The sequence below is a fragment of the Ambystoma mexicanum genome, chromosome 2p (genome assembly GCF_040938575.1).
Source record: "Ambystoma mexicanum isolate Mex_15411 chromosome 2p, UKY_AmexF1_1, whole genome shotgun sequence".
In the NCBI taxonomy this organism is placed as follows: Eukaryota; Metazoa; Chordata; class Amphibia; order Caudata; family Ambystomatidae; genus Ambystoma; species Ambystoma mexicanum.
The window spans coordinates 48,857,523-48,873,860 of NC_090923.1; the positions used below are offsets into that span (position 1 = coordinate 48,857,523).

Consider the following 16,338-nt stretch of genomic DNA (forward strand, 5'->3'; position numbering starts at 1 on the left):
TAAGTTGAGAGTGGAAGGGTAGCCATTGAAGAGAGGCCAAAGAAGGAGAGATGGAGTCGTGAATAGGTAAGGAATACAGGAGATGGATAGAGGAATTAAAAACAGATTTAAGAGGAACTAGACTAGAGACAGGAAGACCAAAGAGGAGTACAGAGCAATTGAATAATCGAGAAAATATTAAGGTAGAGATTAGAAGCTTAGTGGCACTGAAAGTGAGAAGTGGTCTAACTTTCCGAATATTGAAAAGATGGAAACGACAGGAACGGGATGTGATCGAAATGTGATGAGCGAAAGAAAGATTAGTGTCAAGATGAAAGCCACGGTTGCGGGCGGTAAGAGAAAAAGGCAGACGATAATGGGGAAAACAGGATAAAGGGAGGAGAAACACGCAGTGGAATAGTATTAGTAGGAAAAAAGAGGACTTCATTCTTAGACAGATCAAGGACAAGAAAGTCGACTCGACATCCACATTTTAATAGTAGAGGGACATGCAGAGGGATTCATGTGTATAGTCGGTGTCAAAGAAGGAACAGGTAGATTGTCACGCTTAATAAAAATCAATGCAATACCTTGAGGGAATTAATGATGTGATGTTTAAAGAATCATGCAGTGGAGCACCCCTTAATTTAAATACCCCCACATCTCCGACAGCATCAAAGTGTGACATTTTACCATCCAGGGATATCCGATGCTCACCTTAAGTTCCCCGTTCTCGTTCACCCCCAGGTTGCTGGGCTTCAGATCCTGAAACAGAGAAAGTGAAGCAGAGCTCAGGCGGAGGTCTGTTGGGAGATACACACTCATCATTCCCAAGGCGACACTGCCAGGGTAAAAACATAAATACTTAGACCTTGTTAGAATTGGAGGACTCCCGGATGGTCCAGGCTGCCCATTTCCCTGATTACGGAACCGCTGGAGAGCCCAATCCAGGGGTCAAGTCCGAAAAATTAAAGTGGGGGTACTCATCAACAAATGCAATGGGATGTGACGTCACCACAAATTAGAATATCAAGGCGAAATATGCACATTTCATTAAATTGCCTTTGGATAACCACGCAAATTGAACAGGACGAATGGCATTTGCCTTTCATAAAATCAACACACACACAAAACCCAGAGAGGATATTTTATTCTAATAGTGTTTTTGAAAACTTTAAAAGGTGTGCATGTTTTAAACTCCAAGAACCAATACAAATGCTTTCCCTGGAACTTGCAGTACCGGAATTGCACATTTGACCTCTAGTTGTTTATGATCGGGTTAAATAGCGTAGAGATGAAGAGTCCGGCCTACAAATCTGCCGACTGCCGAGGACGGCTTTAATTCATAAATTCAACGAGGACGTTCAATGTTTCTCATTTTTGCTGGGGGGACTGAGTCCACCCTCTGAATAAAGTGGGTGGACTCTGTCCCCCGCGTGTACCCTCGACTTTAGCCCTGGCCCAGTCCATCCAGAACCTTGTGTCTGTCTGGGGTTCTTTTAAAATTCCATCCGTCTAGTTACCCCACTGCCCCAAATGTTGATTAAGCTTACACTGGCGTGATACGCTGGCCTTGGTGGGCAGAAGCCTGCAATGGTGCTATAAGCTGGATTTGGTGGAAAGAAGGTGACTCTAGGGGACAGTGCGTGAAGCTGGCAATCGAGGGCAGTGAAGGAATTCGGACTTGCTCGGCTGAAGGTGGTGCTGGCTGGCATGTGGGCAGTGTCAGAACCTGGCATTGTTTGGTAAATTCTAGCAAGTGTGGACACTGTCAGAAGCCAGAGCTACGCTTTAACCATTGAAACTTTGAAGGACTTCCCTACGCTGCTCGGACATCTTCTATCGTGGCGTTTACTAGTGTCCGGCATTGATGGAATATGCAGTTCCTCTACTGTATTTATACTCCTAGGTGTTTACATGTCAACCTCATACCTCTCCTCACCTTCCTCGCTCCCAGAACAAATAGATGCCAGTCATGGCCTCTCCCCAACTCTCTCAGTTTCATTTTTGCACCATCTTAGTTGCTTCCTCTGGACCTTCTCGTGCTTGCCGCCATGTTGAATCGTTGGCGCTGTTTCTTGATCGAAATTCCAGGGTCACAGAGATATGTAGAGTTGAAATGGAATTCACCATGGGCTGGTGCTGACAAAATGACTTAAAACGGTCAATTGGTCTTCTTCCCTCACTCTGCCCCTACTAACGGACCTCAGTGGCAAACCCACAACATACAAATCCCCTATGAAAGACTCTTCAACAAGATTAATCAAGAAATCCGAAGAGCTCTCTGCTCCCTGAACAGACCGGATGTGGTAATGGAAAGAGGACTTTGCAGCAGTAGTTCTAGAGCGTTCTATGTGATTTTTTCGGAAAAGAAATTCCGAGGACGAAAATGGTGATTTGTAAAAATAAAATGCACTTCGCTGCATAGATATATGAGGGGGCGACCCCCGCAGCCCCCACACCCTCCACGTGCATTATTACCCATACCCCCCCCCCCCCGCCCCACACATTTGGAGTGAAGTGCATCCTTCGACATACGGCCTTTTCGCCCTCTGAATTATTACCGCCGTTATTTTGGTAGGATACCGTTCTTGAGAACTCAGTCGGTAATGGTAGCACAACAATTTGAAAATATGAATGTCCAGTTCGACATTTGTGCATTGTTGTGTGTAGCAACAGGCCTGGCTTCCTAAAGTTATCGGTGCTGTTTTCTGTGCGTCTCTTTTTTCTCTGTCCAGGCCTTGTGCTGCCCCCTCCTTGGAAGCAGCCCAGCACAGCAACAGGGGCAGTTTCAATGCTGTAGGAGGAGAGGGGGGGGGGTCGCTGCTCTGAAGAAAGGGGCGCCACACTGAACTGAAAGCACCCCAGCTATTGGCATGCAAGTGGTATGCAAGTGAGCACACACACACACACACACACACACAAACACACACATTTCCCAACGGATCTCTTTCCTGGACTTTCCAAAACAAGCCCTTCTGTAAACAGCCCATTATACACTCCACACTGGGGGAATACACCCGTGAAGCAGGCTGAGTGATGCAGGCACCCACATAAGCCTTTAATGCACTCTCCTCTGAGCTCAGGGAAGGCCACCGAGATTAGGATAGGCCTGAAACACACACACACACACACTCTGGGAATGTAATGGCGAACTCCTACTCACCCGGTGCACTATTCCAGCCGAATGGATGTACTGTGAAGAAAAACAGACAAATCAGAGAAAGGACATCACTGGAAAGGACTTTCATGTGGAACGCATTTGGCTGCAATTCATTTGCAATCACACATTCAGAATGCATGTTAGCGCCAGGGCTGGCAGACGAGGAGTGTGCCCTCTTTGCCCACAGCTGGGCAGACCTGCATATGTTAACGACGAAAAGGCACTGAGCTCCAGGAAGGTTCAGGTTTTGTAGGATACAAATCGACAGTGGAAACATGTAAATACATTTTCTGGTGCAAGTACAAGCAGGTGCATTTGGGGGCAGTTCTGTTTCTCTGACACCTGTCTGATCACGCAATCAATATATCATAGCACAGCTGAAACAGGAGTGGGACTTAGTGCCAAGGACGAGTTTGCTCGTCCTTTTTGCATAGACTTGCATAATAGCCTCGGCTAATGGGTTTCCTAGCGCACATTTCAAGGGCTCCTTTGTGCGGTTGCATCATTGAAAGCCATAACCTTGAGCTCCAAGCGTACTCACAGCCCCACACCAACGAGTTAAAAGCAGGGCGAAACCAGTCTGTTATACTTAAACACCCTTTGGAGAGGGCTACCATTCAACCAGCAAATAAACATTGTATATTCCCCCTCCCCCCCCCCGTTTATTCGGATAAAATCTATTAAAAAACACCCTGCATTCATAGATGACAAATACAAAACATCAAGGTGAAAATACATTAAAAAACGTAGCAGCAGACAGGGGATAAAAACATCAGTGCAAATGATATCCTATAGTCTCTTTGTTCGCCCCCCAACCCCAGGAAAAGACAGTGACGCCCAAGCAGCGTAACCTGAATCCGCCAGAGGATAATATCAGGCCGGGAGACACCGTGCAAAGAGCTGCTGTCAGAACACCTGTTAAAGCGTCACTTTCCAGACATACGAGTATGATGGACAAAAGAAGAGGAAGTGCAACACGTCCTCTACGCCTGCACTGCAAAGGGGACACGCGGCATCAGAGGGAAAACCTTAGCACTCAGCAGTGCTGTCTCTCAGTCAAAGGCAGCAGCCAACACGGCCTCCAGTGGTCAGCCAGCCATCAGAATGGGTATGGCTTTGAGCGTGCTATGGTCGTATGGAGTCAACACAGCTAACACTTGCATGCTTCCTGTTGGCGTTTATTGGCAGTTCTCTGGATTCCCGCCGCTCCTTAGCAAATGCTTTGAAACGGTCCTAATAATAGTTTCCCTTGAGCATTGGTCAACAAAGTGCAAGGTAAGGAAAGTGCGAGGTAAGGAAAGTGCAGGCGCCTTCATCGGAGACAGGCTCCCTTTAATGAAACACATGGGCACAGGACCTTCATGGTGCCTTCTCTCCGTAGGCGTTCCCTGATTATATACTGGGTAAGGGCCACCTTCGGGTTAGCCCAGATACGTAGCCAAATGAAGCAGTGGGGTCAATCGCCAATCCTCTTCCAGATAAACCGCTCCCAACTCCACATAGAATGCAACGTTAGCTTCTGAGCCAGGAAGTCCTAGTAACGTTTTGAAAAATGTGTTCTCCATAGTGTGCATGTTTATATCCCGATAACGAAGCACCATAATTAAGTGCCGCTTTTGTCTGTGTATCATAGACATTAAGAGTCATTTGTAGAGGGTGATCCTGACACATTGACATAAAGCGAGAGACACCCCTCAGTGATTGGCTGATCTGAATTTTCTTTTTTTTTGACATGGGCTTTACCAGTCATCGATGAGCAAAAGCGCAGACCTAGGTGATCACGAACTCTAGGTCTGACTGCATCATTGCTCAACATTTAGTTCATTTCTATAGCCCTTTTCCCTTGAGGACATGCCATAACGGCACATTTTGCCAACTTGACCTTTAAATCCATGTCATTCGCATTAATCAGCTTTTGGGGGGACATTTGGGGTACGAGCTGTTAAGATAGTATCATCGGCAGAAGCGAGAATAGGAAAAGCCCTGCTGCCTTATCTGGGATAATCTCCCTTGGAGTCTAAGAGAGCTTTATCGAGGCCGTTAATGTATAGAGTGCACAAGACTGGGGCCAATACACATCCATGGCGCACTTCCTACATCACATCAAAGTGCTGTGTACATTTGCCCCTCTCACCATATTTCACACACGCCCGACTATCCCTATGTACTGCCTGGATCACACTTAACAGTCCCTCTGGGCAATTCGTGGACCAAAGAACCCTCCACAGTTTTACCCTGTTGACCTTGTCGAAAGCGGTGCTCAGGTCCATGAATTCCCAAAATATCAGCTCTTTTCTGGCCTACACAGATTGAGTCACCGATAAATACAAATTGAGAGCTTGATCCCACGCCAGGCCCAGCGCCGAACGGGACATCAGAAAGTATAGAATTTGATAGGATCCAGTCTTCCAAATGCCTCAGCACTACCTTCCCCAGATATTTGAATGACGTATCCAGAAGGGAAATTGGCCTATATCATAAGTTCTTTTTACATGTACAGCTGGATCTTAAACACTGAAACAAAAACGGCTTGGCTTTTGTTTTCTTTGAGTAAAAATTGAAGAGCCATGTGGAAAAGTGACCTACCTGTCATTACCAAAAAGCTGCATTTTAATTCACAAAAGAAAGAGGAATCAAAAATCCCTTTTACATGAAAACAGGATTTTTAAAACAGTGACACAAAAACGGCTTGCACAGGTGTGTGCAAATAAAAGCAGTTTAAATATGAAAATGTATCACTGCTAACAGAACAATGTCAGGGAAAAGACACAATGTGTGGGTTGACAAAAAGCCAGGAATATTATGTTTCACATTTGAAAAGCCACTTTGTTTTCATGGAAAAATATCAGCACAAGCAAAACCTTTTGGGAAAAACTTCACAAGGAAATCTCCCACTCCCAGTCTGGATGTTACATCTCCAATCAAATTATCAACTGCAATAAAGCATGCTGCTAAAGGTGTCAAAATTCAGTGTTCTCCATACCTGCTGGCTCTGAAGTCATTGACGGCAGGAGAAGTTCCCTTGGCTGGAGCATAACCAATATGTGTGAAAAAGGGGGCAGCAACCTCAAATAGCAAGCTTCCAACACAAAGAGACTCACAGAAAAAACTCTGGGTACAAGCTGCCCCAGTGAAAACAAATGGCCGGAAGGCAGGAGGCTGGCCATTTGTCCAACATGAAGATTCACAATTAACTCATTAGGCCTTTTTTCTCAGCAAACATAAGGCAGATTTTCTTAATTTCCGTACCATTTTTTATGTAATTACAAGGCAAATGTAGTGATAGATGTAGTGAATTCCTCCACATGTGACTCAGGAAACTGTAATGGCCACTTAAAATAGGTTTCTGGCTGATCTGAACATGTTCCAAATGTGACAATTGGTGAGCGGGTGAAGAATAAAATTAGGGACATGGTTAATAACTTACATATTCATAACGGTTGTGCTTTTGATGGAAACGACAGAAAGGTGGCACATGGCAGTGCTACATGATGCAGGTTTGGTGGTTGGCTTACCTAATTCCCCATGATTAGCTGAATCAGACAATATGTATATTATGGTAGTTGCTAGTACAATTATGAAGCTGTGATACATAACTAGTGTTTGACACAAATTTGAAAGGAGAACAAATGGCGATTACAAATGGGAATTGCCATATGTTGCTCCAGGCCCCTAACTTTGACCACAAAAGTGATGGGTGGAAGGTTTTGAACTAATCTGTACCACTGGCAATGCTCTGGGCAACCTTCCACACCACCGTTTTTTAGTTTAGCCCGTCTGCGCCATTGCAAAAGGGGTCCAGCCATATGCAAATCAGTCAGGTACTGCCACCAATGGTAGCAGCCCAGCCCGAACTGCTAGGCCAGGTCCCCTCTGCACAGAAACACAAGCAACCCCAGACATGTTTCGGCCTTGTTGGGCCTCCTCAGTGAGGTGCAGCTCCAGGCACCTAAACCAATCCTGACTTGGAGGCTGAGTTAGGGAGGAGAGAGAAAGGTAACTGTCCAATCCTAGTTGTGGTGAGTATTGCAGGGTACTTCCCAAAGATTGTAAAATTGGTGGTGTCATCACTGCTCTATAAGGGGGACTGCAGTAGGAGGAGGGCACATCCAGGAACAGACAGACAGAGAGGGCTCTTGAAACTTACCATATGACAGCTGTAAGGAAACACCAGAGGAGATTGCTGAGAGTGCATCTGGGTGGAGCTGTATTTGTAGGAAGGCTTCAAAGCTGACTGGGTCCTATGGTGGACAGCGGAAGGACATCTTTGAGAGTGGAGTGACCAGACCCCAGCTCTATCCTTGCAGAGTGCCCTGAGATGTAGCTGGCTTTCCTGAACTATAAAGAGAGGCTTGCTATGTAAATAGAACTAAGTCCTGAGCCTTAAAACCAAAAGGTGGGGGACTCTGCTTGCCTTGAATCCTTTCCCTTTATAGTTGGGGAGGGTGGCAAAACTGTGTGGATCCATAGCCTATTTAACTAAAAAATATAATGTAATTAATGCCCCCTTTGGCAGAATGCTACGGGGTGAGTTTTGGTAAAATTCAAAATTAACAAAGCTCACTTCCCAGTGTGTGCTGAAAACTATAGCCTATAATTTTATTGGGTAATCCTTGTTGTCCAGCTGACCTTGACTTCTTTCAGGAAGAGGGGTGTGTCTTTGTGCTTAAATCAGTCCAACCTTTCCATTCAGCTTCCCCAACACAGGTCTTTCAGTAAGTGCGTGGGGGTCTGGAATCCAAAATTGCCCAAATCATTCTAATTTTTCTGTCCAACTTCCCCAACACAGACCAAAGTAGGGCGGGGGACTGAAAATCAAACCGCTAAATCACCCTGTGTTTATTTTAAACCAAAATTGTGTACAAAATCATAATTGCCATATGTATTTGAACCAATCTTGAAATCCTAATGGTAGCCTCTTAAGTCTGCAGGAAAAATCAACATCACACAACACTACATGATAATTGCTTTCGTTATTGGTCAGTGTAATTACTGCTTGAAGTGGAAATTGTAGAAAGTGCAGGATTGTGATTGTGTTCTTTTCAACTCCCTTTTGTGATTTATTTATGCTGAGAGATGTTGATTGTGTTCTGCCATGGATAAAGGGGTGTTTTAAATTTTCGTTGTAATGGCTATTACTTTTATTTAAATAAATACAAATATAAATCTGTTAAAGTGTTGCGTGACACCTTGAGTGGGGAGGAAAGAAACTCCCAGTGCTGAGGGTGGCTTCTCAATAAACCGTTACAACAGGCAGGAAAATAAGAAATGGCAGAAGGAGACAGCAAGCTTCACCACTACTGTGAGCAAAGTACCATCGCATGTCAAGAGGGGCGACTATTCTCCAAAGATCTAGTCAAGCGCAGATCACATGGCGGGACATCTGCGCGGGACACTCTATTGTACAAGGTTCTAATGGACCCAGCTAGATTTGTGTTATAGAAAACCCTTTGCATAATGAATTAATCAATAAATATTTCATTACGCTCTTAACACCGGAGACTATTCTCTAAGTGCACGACCGTAATTCAAACCTGTGTTACTCTGCGTTGTCTTGCTTCCAATACAAACGTGTTGCCCCTGTGCTATCCTTCCACCCAATACGTGCAAGTGGGTTCATATGCCCGTAGCTGTGTGTTAGCACAGCTCCAAGATATGTATGTTGTTATGTAATGTGGTCTTGTATGTTATGGCAAGCACTTGGCATGAGAAACATCCAGGGATCCTTGGTAACATGAGAACTAGGCTTTCATCACTGGTGGCGAAGGTGGGGCGCGGATTTCTTTTCAATCCCTGGTCTTTCCTCTAGCGCTTTACACAACATCACCATTAAATAACAAACAGACCTTCCAGTGGTGAAAGCGCTGTACATACAGACTTTCAGTGTATTATATGCCTTAAATATATCTCACATATTAAAGCTTCTCACAAAAACAAAAATGGTACTATCGGTCAGACTAATAGCAAAAGAGGGTCTCATAAATGAAGTATAGTCTGTAATGTTATGATGCATAGTAGATGAATAGAGACTCATAGGGGGTAGACGGAAATGTTAATGCTGGCAACCTAAGTCTTCAAGGCATTTTATTAAGACTTACAGACCAAGGGAGGGGCCATTATCGTAGGATAATGACCGGCACCAAGTTATTGCCCAAGGTGAAGCTGAGAGCTGTAATTTGGATAAGGGTCCTTATCCCAAGTGATGATGACCCCTCCAGTGGTCTATGAGACAATTAGCACATGATTGTGGTTGTTAGTTTGGGCAATTAAACTGCACGGGCCTCTGTCTTTACACAGCTGAAGGCAATTGTCTGTGCGGCTTGCCAGGCCGCTGCTCCAGATAGAATGTTAGGAACGAGGTCTGTACCAGAGATGATTGACTGCATTCGGAGCATTCTAATTGGCTGAAGTTGTCTATAAAAGGAATGCATGTCATACATCAGAGGACTAGACAGGATCTGAGGACGATTAGGAGACAAGCAGGCGAACAATGCTGCAGAAATGCACAGGCGTGCCTATGCACCAGGGACCCTGGGGTCAAGTAGGGACCAGAGCCAAGGCTGCCACAAAGATGCCGGGACTGGCCTCCCATGCATTTGTGGTGACGCTGTGGGTAAATAGACCTCACCTCCTGCCGGTGCACCTGTCCATCCTAAATGGGACTGTGCGCAGCGGTGACGTGGCTGGAGATGGAAGTGAGGGAGTCAGTGAGTGAGAAGGTTCTACAATGAGCAGTGCGAACTGAGCTATCTAGATAGTGCCTCGATGCCCTTGGGCTGCCAGTGCGCTTTATAAATGCAAATAAATAAGTATCTGGAACATCAAGATATGCTTCTTTTTTAAATGTCTTTTATGAAGTTTGTATATGCTTCGAAATAAAGATTGTTATATATATATATATATATATATATATATATATATATATATATATATATTACTTTCTAAAGCGACTATGCCCGTGGGCATCAGGGCGCTAACGTAGACCCAAAGTTACAAACATAGTAACGAGACAAGGCCAATATGTATAAACACAGGGCCATTCACAGGAAATGCACGGCTAGTAATGCCATGATATCGAGTATTATCAGGGGGTGCACATCTGATGCTGAATTCCTTACAATCTGCAAAGGTAGCTCAGCAGGTTGACCGAGTGTTCCTGTGTACAGAACGCTCTGGAAATCATATGCCAATTTCTTCAGAAAACTGTGCTGTAAAATTCATCATTTTGACCCTTTCTTTAAAAGACATTTTAGAGATGGGGCATTTTCCCGAACCGTTGGGGAGGGGTGGGGCGCTCTACCTTTCCTCACTTGTTTGCCAATATTTACAAGCGTAAAGTGGATTTCTGCCCAAATTTAAAAAATGAAAGTCGGCATCCGTGTTCTGTATGCTCCCCATTCCCCCATCAGAATTAATTGGAACCCACCCAATAAATGGGGAAGTCATTTTTTGTGCTGCGCCCAGCGCAGTGCTCTCCATGTGCCGAAGCCCGCCTGCGGGTTTGGGAATTGTACCCTTGCCAGTGGTGTGCAGACTGGAGCCTCAGGAGTAAAGGAACGGGGAAGGGCAAGGCTTTCAGTGGGCCGGGGTTAGATGGGACTTAGACTGGACTGTGTTTCCCCCACACTGAAAATCAATGAAAAGATGAGTGACAATACTGCTCTTTCCCAGTAGATGGCACTATCACCCACAAGTCGTATCAGGTCATAGGTCATTTGGGCTAGATTAGTTCATTTGTAATACTGTAAAGGGAAGCTATAGAGCATTCACTGTTTTTGACACACATATTTAAGTCTTATCATTAGTATGTTTAATATAAGGAATAAGTACACACAAATCATGGATTTTTTTCTCAAGATCTATGGACTAGAACCTCCAATTAGTTATTCTGATTTCATTTTTATGTTTGTTTAATTTAGTTGCCAATTTTTTGACTGCAGAATAATTATATCACGCTCAACATTAAAAACATTGACAAATAAACAAGTTTCCAAATGGTTCACCCCAAAGCTGAAAACAAAATTCAACAAATCTAAAACCACTTTAACAGGAAAAGAAATGCCAACAGCACCCTCCACACCTAGATAATAGACAGCTGTGCTGCCACTGCCATTCTATTGTCTACTCCTGCTCTCCATTCAAGAACTGTAGTCCATAACTAACTCCCACCAATCCGTGCCCTCCCGCCCCCACCATCTACAAAACAATCAACAAACACCCAGGTCTTGCCCCCAATTTCCTAGGCTTTGTCCACACGTGTATCGAGCAATGGACCAAGTCACTTGCCGTTGTGAAACCCTTCCTCAAAAAAACCACAGGAGAAATGAGCGACCCAACCAACCACTCACCGATCTCCATCACACCTCGCCCTGGAAAAATCCTGAAAAAATGAATCTTCACACAGCTTCATGAATACCTTGAAGCCAACAACCTCGTCCACGCCAATTAGAGGAACCGAATCAATTCGTCTCCACGAATCCTTACATGGATTCGGGCCAATGGGCCAATGCGAGGAACAGAATCAACTCGTCTCCACGAATCCTTACATGGATTCAGGCCAATGCGAGGAACAGAATCAACTCGTCTCCACGAATCCTTACATGGATTCGGGCCAATGCGAGGAACAGAATCAACTCGTCTCCACAAATCCTTACATGAATTCGGGTCAATGAGAGGTATGATATGATATGATATGATATGGTATTTGTAACGCGCCTATACACAAGTGTTTCAAGGCGCGACGAGGCAGGGAGGGAGGGAAACAAGGGGAAGACAGACAAACGATCCTACTAGGCCAGGTGTCATTCAGATCGGGCAAGTGCAGAGGTAAGGGGAAAAGGAGAAAGTGCAGGGGGGGAGGTGGGGGGGAAAGTGCAGTACACGGTAAGTAGCGTAATAAAATAATAAATAATAAATAAAAGGGCCAGCTGGTGGCAAGTGCGAGGTAAGTGCAGAGCAAGTGCTAGGAAGGGGGCTGTAGGGATACAGTGACAGTCCCACAGTGCAGGGGGAGCCAGGGAGGCAGTGCAAGTGGAGAGTGGCTGGGCCCTGGACCGAGGTCGCTGAGAGTGGCCAAGATGCAGGTTTAGTGCAGAATTTCAGTGGGGAGTTAAGCAGGTTTAGCAGGGGAGAGGGAGAGAGAAGGCAGAACCCAGGTACAGAATCAACTCGTCTCCACAAATCCTTACATGGATTCAGGCCAATGCGAGGAACAGAATCAACTCGTCTCCACAAATCCTTACATGGATTCAGGCCAATGCGAGGAACAGAATCAACTCGTCTCCACAAATCCTTACATGGATTCAGGCCAATGCGAGGAACAGAATCAACTCGTCTCCACGAATCCTTACATGGATTCAGGCCAATGCGAGGAACAGAATCAACTCGTCTCCACGAATCCTTACATGGATTCAGGCCAATGCAAGGAACAGAATCAACTCGTCTCCACGAATCCTTACATGGATTCAGGCCAATGCCAGGAACAGAATCAACTCGTCTCCACAAATCCTTACATGGATTCAGGCCAATGCGAGGAACAGAATGAACTTGTCACTTGATTTAGGACACACTAAAGAACGGTGCAGTCAGTGGTAGGGACAGCCAGTGCACTGATCCTTATGGGCATCTCTGCAGCATTCGATGCCATCAGTCGTGGGGTCTTACCAAAAAGACCAGAGGACATTGGGATTACGTGAATTACCTTACGCTGGATTGCGTGATCACTGAACATATACATGCCTCCCGCCCCTTATTGGAACTCATCAGCAACACTGGCTTCAAATATGCAAACAACACTCCCATTGTCTACAATCCATCATGCTCTACATGGCCCTGGCAGTCATCTCTCTGGTAATATCAGGACCTGATTTTGCCAACAGACTCTAAATTAGGCTACCAGATTACCTACTGATTAGATTACAAGGAGTCGAAAACGCAGCAGCCAAATTACAACTTAGACTCAAAAGACACAAACCCATCACCCTAGTAACGGCTCACTAGCCTGGCTCCCAATCAAACAGCGGATCCACTTCAACTACCCATGCTTCACTCACTGTCCCTACCATGGCAAGGGCCCAGAATCCATCCTGCATACCGTAACCACCGCTGAGATGATGATGATGATGCAGTCATTTATATTGCGCTGTCGCCAAAGCGCTTTACATAGAACATATTTACATACAATGTCACTCAACCGAAGTTGGTACTCATTTATCGACCCCGGGAGGATGAAAGGCCGAGTTTGCCTCGACGGGATTGAAACCTGCGACCTGCAGATGAAAGCACAGAGTGATGACCCCCCTAAGCTACCTTACAGGCTATGATCTAGCAAAAGCGCACTAGTAACGGTGCCACCCTGCAACCAAAGACAAATTGGCGGCTCCTGGCACCCACACTCTGGCACGCCATACCCACAAGTCTGCACAGAGCAGAAGCCCACCTAACCTCTAGAAAGCAGCTAAAACCTGGCTCTTCGACTAACTGCCCAACAGGATTACCGGAACTCTGTTCAGATCCCCCATCCTAGATTTATTTATTTATATACAGGGAGGAGCAATGCTCTTTTGATCACAAAAGAACGTACAATAGACAAGAAATCGCATTTGACAGGAAGCAGAGAGCTTCTAACTGCAGATTTGAGGGACATTCTGACCAGGTTGTGCAGGGAAGTAAATGGAACAGTCAGCGGGGACAACACGTGGGTGGACCTACATAGATTAAGGACAACCAATTTTAGACATGTTGAAGTGCGGGTGAGGCCAGCTGTGCTCGGGATGTCGCCATGATTCATGGACTACTCACCTCCTCCTACTCCCAGTGAACGTGCCTGAAAACTACAGAATGCGCCAGGAGCCATTTCACACACAAAGCAACTTACCTGGATAACTAACCATATTCACCCTGGCTGCAACCAAAAGCGAACACAAGAACATCCGACAAGCATCCAACGCGCCTCACAAGCAGGCGCGTGCCACCCCACACACATTTACATCTACCCCGTCCCTTCAACTCCCTTACCGCACATGTCTTCCCACAACTAACAGTCCTACCTCTAGAAATCTCACCCTATCACCTTATATCACACTTCAGCGCCCCCTGCTAATGGGAATTAGAGGCCTAGTCAAAACTGCAGGATTACTAGCAAGCTTTGACTTGTGCCCTGCACTGTCACACTCCCCCTACATTAGTGGGAAACGCCTCCCTAAGAAACAGTTTACATTTTCAGTCCTTGGACTCTCCTGGATAACACGCCCCAATAACTTTGCCAACCCTGTAGAAATATACCAACTTACAGGACTGGGTACTCCAGACCCGCCTGCACCCACACCACAAGTGTTTTGCAGGCAAATGATAAGAGTCTTCAGGTGATCCAGAATGGAGCCGTATGTGCCGTTTGCGGTATTGGTCGCCAGCTCTGTGTCACGGAGGCCCGTAGGAAACCGCACTGGCTGCCTGTTAGTCAAAGAATCGGGTTTAAAGGCACTACCTTAGTCTTCAAATGCTTGGCAGGTGAAGCCCCCGACTATCTTTCACCCAGAGTTTCTGGGGTCCCTCTTAGGCGAACTCTTCATTCTAATAAAGACACCATCATCCAGCAACCTCGAGTCCTCCGGAAAAAGATTGGAGTCTCCAGCTTTCATGCCTGGGCCCCGAGTCTCTGGAATCAGCCACCTTCTGCTCTGAAGGGCTGTGTGTTGAGGGCCCAGTTCAAAAAAACAACTGAAAACGTACCTCTTTGATCTGGGCACAGGTTAAGCTCTTTCTTTCTCTCCAGGCTTACCATATTTCCTAACCTGATCTTAATCCCCTGCATCTGGCAGGTTGTGTCATTTTCTGTTGTCTTTGTCATGTGAGCACCTTGAGGCCCATGGTCGTATGGAGCTATATAAAAATTGAATAGATAGAAAGAGGTTTCACATCTGCCTCTACCACTATCCCTATTACCTCCTCCCACCCCCTTTACAGGGACATGAGGAGCAAGGACAACACACATGGCACTATATAAGACCAGTTTATCATTTACTGTTATTATACATTTCGGTCTTTTTCATACGGCCGTCCTTTAACAGCATGGGCCACGTGCCTTTTAAAAGTCCCTTGGCTAATTGCTATAGTTAGCGTGCGGCTGACACTTTTTAGGTCGGATTTCACATACTGTTCTGTGACTCGTTTGCCCCACCATCGCCCATATGCTCACTTAAGGCACCGCGGGAGGGTGAAGAAGGATGACCTTACATCACATGTCATGCGCGACTCCACAGAAAGACTGGCCTTCCGATGACATACAAATTAACAATGGGGGTCCTGGGAGTCCCTCTGCCAGACATTAGTCCTGGTTACGAGAGACTTGCCCAGAGTCTTTAGCTCACTATCTTTCACAGAGAAGAAATATTCCAAACATATCAGTCTCTGTCCTGCCCTGGGGCAGTCCAGCACCAAATTGCTAGGCAATTCTCCTCTGAACAAGAGTACCTACAGAAACCCCAGACACGTGTTTCAGTCTGGTTGAACCTCATCAGTAGGGTGTAGCTGTGCCTCTCTAAGAATAGTGAGCAAGGGCTCCATGTCTGGATTCCCCTAGTAACTTAGGGTGAGACCCAAAGTTACTTAAATATGCAAATTAACAAGGGGGGTCCTGGGAGTCCCTTTGCCAGACATTAGTTCTGGTTGCGAGAGACTTACCCAGAGTCTTTAGCTCACTATCTTTCACAGAGAAGAAATATTTCAAGCATGTTAGTCTTTGTCCTGCCCTGGGGCAAACAGCTGCACCTCTCCGCCATGAAACACAGATGCAGGGCACGAGGCGCCTCTGGAATGGAAAAAGCGCGCGCATCGGCAGCCTCAGCGGCGCAGAGGCTTAGAGGCTTTTTTGGACGGCAGTGCTTCACCAATGAAACCATTGAAGTTCTCTGAGATTGGTCTGGTTTAGAAGCAGGTGGCAGACACATACTACCCCCCACCCCTCCAAGCATCCAATAAATCTGTTTAATTAGAAAGCACGAGCGCCCCCTCTGCCACCGCAGTGGCTTCATCCCCTCGTCATCTGGGGGGGTCGCACATGTCAGCTTTAATCTCGCCCCTTCCAGTCGGTGCTATTTTTGGTCTTTCCGAGGACCCCTCCCCCACCGCTCTCACACACCTGAGTCCCTTCATCCCTGCAGCCCCCTCAGCTCGGATCCAGCTCGTCTCCAGGGCCC

General features: G+C 46.0%; 1 protein-coding gene across 3 annotated transcripts in view; it reads right to left on the reverse strand.

Annotated features, from left to right (window-relative positions):
• Positions 1-16,338, reverse strand: part of LOC138566184 (mitogen-activated protein kinase 14A-like) — a 191,808-nt gene that overhangs the window by 66,514 nt on the left and 108,956 nt on the right. For all 3 annotated transcript variants that reach the window (XM_069643222.1, XM_069643221.1, XM_069643223.1), the window contains exons 5-6: positions 3,146-3,175; positions 697-744 (exon numbers count right to left, since the gene is read on the reverse strand). In XM_069643222.1, the coding sequence (XP_069499323.1) occupies positions 697-744; positions 3,146-3,175 (78 nt within the window). The remainder of the gene's footprint in view (positions 1-696; positions 745-3,145; positions 3,176-16,338) is intronic.